This window comes from Geospiza fortis, unplaced genomic scaffold (genome assembly GCF_000277835.1).
Source record: "Geospiza fortis unplaced genomic scaffold, GeoFor_1.0 scaffold413, whole genome shotgun sequence".
In the NCBI taxonomy this organism is placed as follows: domain Eukaryota; kingdom Metazoa; phylum Chordata; class Aves; order Passeriformes; family Thraupidae; genus Geospiza; species Geospiza fortis.
The window spans coordinates 177765-185223 of record NW_005054386.1 but is presented as its reverse complement, the minus strand read 5'-3'; the positions used below and the strand labels follow the sequence as shown (position 1 = coordinate 185223).

At 48.7% G+C, this 7459-nt stretch overlaps 1 protein-coding gene across 1 annotated transcript in view; it reads left to right on the top strand.

Annotated features, from left to right (window-relative positions):
• The first annotated feature begins 1479 nt into the window (after positions 1-1479).
• CYSTM1 (cysteine rich transmembrane module containing 1) overlaps positions 1480-7459 on the top strand; it is a 12275-nt gene continuing 6295 nt past the window's right edge. The window contains exon 1 of the mRNA XM_005425356.3: positions 1480-1721. Within this exon, the coding sequence (XP_005425413.1) occupies positions 1499-1721 (223 nt within the window). The 5' untranslated portion in view covers positions 1480-1498. The remainder of the gene's footprint in view (positions 1722-7459) is intronic.

Here is a 7459-nt window from a genome sequence, read left to right as displayed (position 1 = left end):
TGGGCTCCGCTCGCCGTGCCGAGGTGGTTCAGAGGTTTCTGAGCTGTACCAGGTACACCTGATCCCCACTCAGCCCTTTCTGCAGAGCTGCTTTGGTACCTGGGTGGTTCCGCTGGCTCCAAGGGGGTTCTGGCATGTTCCCCTGCTGGGTGCTTGCACAGAGGCCAGGCAGGCTCCCTGCTTGGCTACCAAAGGGAGTGAATGGCCAGTCCTGGCGGAGAAGGGTGGCCCCCAGCAGTTCCAGCTCAAATCCCCTTGGTAGGGGAGCAGTGGGATGGCTGAGTTTGTTATTTGCTCACTGAATTTGAGTTCAGATGGAATCCTTCAGTCTGTATCAGCCTGAGCTCTCTGGATGTGCCTGTGGCTCCTGCTGCCCATGCCCGAGAGTGGGAGCTCAGGGCTGAGCAGTGAGCCCAGCCCAGCTTCGTGCCCATCCCAGTGCCATCCACAGGGGATCCTGCTGGGCAGCCTCTCCCACTGCAGCCTGCAGCAGCCAGCCTGGCCGAGGCAGATTGTGCTGCTGGTGTTTCTCCCTGTGGCGTGTGGGAGGAGGTGTGCAGCAAAGGGGAACTGGTGATCTGTCTGCACCCTGTAATAGGGGAAGGAAATAGCAGGGTTCAGCTGCTTCAGCCAGGAAGGTTCCTGAATTTGTGGGATATTAACATACTCTTCTGCTCCTCAGACTGGGAGAAGCTTCGGGAGCCTAATGTAAGAAATGGTTTGCTTAGTCATGCTACTTAGAGGTTCATTAAAATTGCAGTATTGTGACAGTCTTGTCTTCTGATGGCTGTGCCATGAGTAATACATGACATAGATTTTATGAGCATCAGCTCTCTGGGGTCTTTAATGTTGCTTTTTGAATGAGGCTGAGCCCAAGGCCCTAATTTCTTGTGGCTGCTTAATGATTCGGTTGTGTATGGCTGGAAGACTACACAACGTGCTGGGGTGCAGTGGCATCAGGAAATTATTCACATACAGCCTTGCTCCAGAGTGGTCTGGAGGCCTCAACAATTACCAGAAGTGTAGTGGACATTTGTGTTCACTCCTTCTCCTGTCAAAACTATCAAATATGCCTGGAACAGGCTGCATTTTTATATTGTTTTCCTTTCTAATATTGACAGAAACAGGAAATAATCACTTCTGAGTCTCTCTTAAAAGTGTTTTACTTGTGAGTGGAAGCAGAGGGTTTTGTTTTGCTGCTGCAAGACTTAGGTCTTAAGGTGAATAGCTGATGCATGGCTGGAAAGCAGCATGTTACTCCTGCTCAGCTAAACTTATGTCACTTAGAGAAATCACTTCAACTCCCTCCCTGCCCCTGTGATGGGGTTAAAAATAAATTCGCTGCTTGGCTAGGTATTTTGGAGTCTGTTTCTCACACAACATAGGGCCCTTGGAGAGCAGTGTGAAAAGGAACTCATATGGTCATGGATGAGCAGACAAAAGCAAACCAGTTGTCCTGTTTGTTTCCCTCTTTTGCAGGCCAGATTGTGCATCCCACATGAGCTACGATAATCCTCCACCGTACCCCGGCCCGGGCCCGACTGCCCCGTACCCACCCTATGCCCAGCAGCCAGGGGCCCCCCCTGGCCCCTACCCTGGCTATCCCCCCGGGCCCTACCAGCCAGGCCAGCCAGGCTACCAAGGATATCCCCAGTATGGATGGCAGAATGCACCTCCACCACCACCAGGACCAGTGTACGCAGATGGGCCGAAAAACACAGGTATGGCTGAGCAGCACCACCTCAGGGACATGCTGACCTTGAAGTAAAGTGTTCACCAGCACCTGGCCCTAATGGCCTTGGAGGGGGTGGAGACTTGAAGTGCCCATTTTGTTTGCAGCTTGTTTTCATGCTTTATTTTGCTGTAGTGTCTCTCACAGTTCTCTCTCTGGTTGTTGGAGAATACTGCTGAGCATCCTCACTGCTGATTCCTCAAGGGAATCCTTATGCTGAGGTTGTTGCACAGGCTTTAGATTTGCCACAGCTCTCATTCCACCTGTCCCTTGGTTGATAAGTTTCAGCCAAAGGCTGCATAGTTAAAGCTTGTAATATTCAAATGTACAATTCCTACTGAATTAATGGGCCTCAGTTTTCTGGAGCCCATCAGTATCTGTCCAAGTGATCTACTCATTCCTGGGCATTTTGGTTTTTTCTGAAGTTATTACCATTCTATGGAAAAACCCTGATTTCTGGGGAAGGGAGGGAGGATGGTACACCTTCCCTCTGGCAGCTGGCTGGTCCATTGTGTGCCACCTCCCCACAGGGTGGCACATTGGTATGCCCTGGCACCCACTGCTCTCCTGGGGCTTGCTGCAGGCTCAGATTGCCAGAGCAGAGGCAGAGAAGATGATTAAAGGACCAGAGCTTCTCCTCACAGAAAGGAGGGGAAGCTCTGGTCCTTTAATCCTTTAATCCCACCTGAGAGAGGTGGGACTGTTCAGTGGTTTGAACAGTCTGGTGTGGGTCTGTCAGGAGGGCCCAAATTTTAGCAGTGAACAGTTGGTGTGAGTGAATAAGAAACTGAATTGAGGGCAAATCATGTGTTCAACTTCTTCTGTAACAGAGCGAGGGCCCTGCCTTTGAGGGGGAGGCAGCAGCGTGGTGATGCTTCCCGCCACTTCCACCACAAGTGCTCAAAGTGTAATCAGGGTTTTCCCTGGGGTTTTGGGGTGGCTAAGAGATGTTTCTTAGTACTGGGCAGGGGACAACTCCCTGTCTCCCATGTTGAACATCTTTGGTTGGTGCCAGTGCTGCTTTTTTGCTGTAGCCACACAAAGGGATGTGCTGGCAGGGGCTGAGGGGACACAGGGGCTGTGGCTTTGAGACAGTTCTGTTGCCTTGGAAGCTTGAAGGATCTCATATCAAACTGGATCAGGGCACTGATGATGCTGAATGTCCTCTGCTCTGCTCACAAACCTGTGCACCAGCCCAAAGAAATTGGAGGGGACAAGCAGTGAGGTGTTTGAGTGTCTTTCACTGAGAGCCCAGGCTTGTTCTGCAGGAGGTTTGATTTTGTTAAGCCTAAGCTAACACAACTTCAGCTCTGCAGAAGCAGCACTCTAACCCATAAATCAAAAACCTTCTGGTAAATCTCGTCCTTGAGCTGCCTTCCTGCAGTTACAGGTGGTCTCTGAACCCACCTTGGGAGCCTCTGATTTGCTCTGCTTTTGCAGAAGTAGATGTAAAAAACTGATAGAATTACAGAATGGTTTGAGTTGGAAGGAATGTAAAGATCAGCCTGTCCCAACCCCCTGCCATGGGCAGGGACACTTTCCACTATCCCAATTTGCTCCAAGCCCCATCCAGCCTGGCCTTGAACAATTTCAGAGATGGAGGAGCCACAGCTTCTCTGGGCACCCTGTGCAAGAGCCTCCCCACCCTCACAGGGTAGAATTTCTTCCCAATATCCAGCTAACCGTGCTCCAAGTCCTCCCCAGGCTGCTTTCCATCCATGCTCCACCCAGCCTGTGTTTTGGGATTGCCCCTACCCAGGTACAGGAGCCTCTGCTTGGCCCAGCTGAACTTCATGAGGTTCACATGCCCCCACCTCTCCAGCCTGTCCAGGTCTCTCTGGATGGCAATGTTTAAAATAAACACATTTATTAATGTCTGCAAAGTGAAGTCAGGGCTATAATTTCACATTTGTCTGCAAAAGTTTTCTTTTTCTTCATTCTCCTTCTGTTAAACACCCTTTCCCCCCCACCCCTTGCTCCTTTTTGGCCAGTCTGTCAAACTGGAACCTGATCTTTGTGCCCTAACACTGTAAAAGAGCTTTCAAAGGGGCTTTGTTTAAGAACCCCAGGAGTGTCTAGTTTAGAGTGGCTGTCTCTAAAAAAGCTAATTTTTTATAAATCTGTTACACTAGTGCCATGTATCTGTTGGTGTGGCTGAACTCCTAATATAAAAAATTGATGTCTAAATTTAATCAAGGCCTTGCAGTCAGCCTAGCTGGTCCACTGTGGTTTCCTGAGGTTTGTCAGTTACTGTGGTGTTTCCAGACAATTATCCGGGAAGAGCTGCTCTGTAGATTCTTTCCTTTCAGAGCGGATGTTTTGCTCTCCTACATGATTTTGCTTAATCTAATGAATTAAGCTACTCCAGGTAGTACATTAGTATTTCTGAGTAAATGTGTGTCCACAGTGAAAATTAGGAAATTTGCTATACTTCAAATTCTATGCTTTCCATTATTTTACTGTGTGGGCAGACTGCAAAGTGTAGAGCACAGCCAATGTGCTAATGCTAATGTGTGGAAGTAATTATGTGTCATATTTTGGTCTTGAGTGGATCACACAGATGGAAATAATTACTGTTGAGCTCTCAGAATCTGATGGTAAAGTAGCATTTTATGGTGATGGTGTTGTTTCATCTTAATTTGTAGCCTGTCAGGAGTAGTAATGGACATAGGCTGTCTACCAGGCCTTTGGAGAAGTCAAAAATCCTCACATGCCTCACTCTCTGTATTAAAGCTGCATCTGAGATGTAATAGGGAAGCAGCTTAACCTGAGTGCTGCTAAGATCAGGAAAGAGAAAGTTCTTGCTGTTCAGTGAGCAGTGGCTCTGCAACAAATGGCTGAGAAAGGGATGTCACCACCTTTTCAAGGTACCACTGGATAGGGGGACAAACCTAAAGGCTTGTTGGAGGAAGGTGCAGTCCAGAGCAGCTCTGAACAAGGAGAACACATGTGTTCCCCTCTGGGCTGTCTCTGCAGGATTAGCCAACCACAAGGATGTCTGGGCTGCAGAAATCAGCTTGTGGTTTGTGTTAAGACAGTGGTGTGGCCATATGACTGCCATGTGGCCACCCCCATAGGGCACTGTGGCACAGGGACACTGCAGCTGATCCCAATGATCCTTGGCCCTTTCTCCCAGAGGGGATAGAGTACAAGCTTGCACCTCCTCAGAGTCACCCCAGCTGACTCAGGGTATGAAAGGCCTCAAAGCAAATGGTTTTCCTCCACATCAAGGAGCAGCAAGCTGGAGACTCACTGGTGACTGGCTGAGGTGGCACAGAAGCCCTCATTGGTTTGGTTTTTTGGATGGATGGCTTTTAGGCTTCACCAGGTTACTGATACCAAAGTCTCCAAAGAAACCCCAGGTCTCACATCTTGCTAGGGCTGGCAACTGACTTGGCTGTTGTTCATTAGAAATAAACAGCTTGCCCTTTGCCTTTAGAGGTGGTGATGTGTATGCTGGCCTGAGGGACATTCTCCTTAAGGGTGTGTGATTCAGCTTCCTGGCTCTGGGAACTGACATGCTGATCCCTGTCTGCAGCTTTCTGCTGCAAGGGCTGAGGGCTGACTCTGTGTCTGTCCACACAAAGTCCATGTGGAGTTCCTGGGACAGGGCAGATGTGCCACACAGTGCCTCACCAGATGTGCCTGCCCCAGAACAAAGCTGGGCAACACACAGTTTTAGCAATGTGGTTCCTGTGTGCAGCATTGTGTAGGCAGCAGGTTCTTCTTTACAGCAGGGGCTTGCTTAGGAGGAAGAAAATACCTCATTCCAGAAGATCTCATTTCCCCACCAGTATTTTCATTATTTGCTATCAGCTGGCGTAAGGAAACCACAGTAACTGCTGACTGCTCAGCTGGTCCTTTCTTGTCTATGTAAATTGGAGGTGAAATGTAATGCAGCTGATAAAGGTGTGCTTTAAAAAGAAGTGGAATGAGCCAAAGTACAAAGTGACATACTAATTCTAAAAGCAGAAGCTGATGCTAGCAATTTGAGCAGTTTTATTTCTCCCCCCCCCTCCCCGTTGATACATGCCAACGTAATGGATGGGGTTATTCCATGCTGTGCCAAAGGGAACCAGGCTCTGTCTGCGGGCACTGAAGGCAAACAGAGCTCAGGATTGAGTCTGAGCCATTGTACACTCAGGGTGGAAATCTTATTTCTGGAAGTTGATTGCTTGTAGCAAAGCTGGCTGTGATAAGAGTCACAGTCACAGTGATGCTGTCTGCCTCCTAATGTTTGTCCAGCTGCAGGATAAGCAGGTCACCTAGATACAGGCACTGCCTGCTGCTGCAGGGCTGCAGGATTTTCCTCTTTACCTGTCCCTGTGTGGAAAGGAGGAGATTGGAGTCATTCTGGTGAGGCTCTCCAGTGCCTTTCAGTGGTTACCCCCTTGCTTCCCACACCATGTGGAGCTGAGCCTTCTCCAGCAGGAGTTAATTTGGAGCACAGGCTTTTTCTCTCTGTCTGTTGACCCTTCCTAAGTAGTCTGTCAGCTCACCTAGTTTAACTGTTCCTGTACCTTCAGGAGCTGCATCTCCAGATGCTGGAGTCCTGCCAAAAAGAAAATTTAATCTTACTTGGCAGTTGTCCTCTTATCTGCTTCTTATTCTTTTAGTGTGCTTTAAAACCCAGCGTTCTCTGCTCCAGGACTGCTGTATCATCCCTCCCTCTGTCCCTGGCTGCACAAACAGCAGGGGCTGTTGGCTGGCAAACAGTGCAGTCCTGGGGCTGCTGTCTCAGCTCACCTTCACTGCTTCTCACCCCCAAGGAGGGAGTAATCTGATAAAAACCTGATGCAAAGAAAACTATTCCCAATTCAGGTCCAGTATCTGAAATCACGCTTCAGACATACTGGTCTCAGGAGGCCAAGGCTGGCTCCAGTGTGGGCTGATTTAAATGAGGCTGCTGTTCCAGTCCTTGTCAGCTGGCACCAGGCTGGGTGAGGAGCAAATTGTGCACAGCCTTTTCCCAGCACTGCACAGACTGTGGGACTTGGCCCTGTGGGGCTGCACAAGGAGGATCTCACTGGGGCACCTTCCCTTTTGCTTTAAATGGGGCTTTGTCCCTCCCCCTGTCAGTCACTCAGAACACACTTGCAAGACCTTTGTAAGATGAAGTTTGTGCTGTGTAAATCCCTCCAAGCCAGGTCTTGTTTAACTCTGGGGCTGATGCTGATTTTCAGTGTAAGCACTGACACAGGCTGAGGATTGTGCTGTTTTTAGCCCTGCAGCTGAATAAGTTAAAAACATCTTGCCTTAATAGTAAAATTAAGATTTTACTGATTTAAAAAAATGTCAGAGGAAGTTCTCAAAATCTGTAATTTTGGGAGATATCTCTCATCCATTATAGTCTAAAAGCAGGCTGAAAATCTGAAGCCCTGAATTATTGTACATTTGAGCTGAGGGAAAGTTTGTTTCTCATATGACATGTCTCCTGTACACTTTCTAACCTGTGTGCTGGGGGTTTTGTGCTTTGGAGAGCTGGCTGATGCCTGCTGACATCCTGCCCAGACCTGAGTACTCTACAGAAGGTGTGCTGACTCCTGTGAGGAATGCTTGTGCTTTTTAGAGAGGTTGAACCCTTCCCAGGCACATTGATATACCATAAATACTGATTGGTATCACTTCCATTATCTCCAAGAGCTCTTAATCCCATCCCTGTGTGTTCAGGTGAGGAAACTAAACCTTTTCCAGCCCTGAGCTCAGCTGCAGGAAAATCTTCTGCCA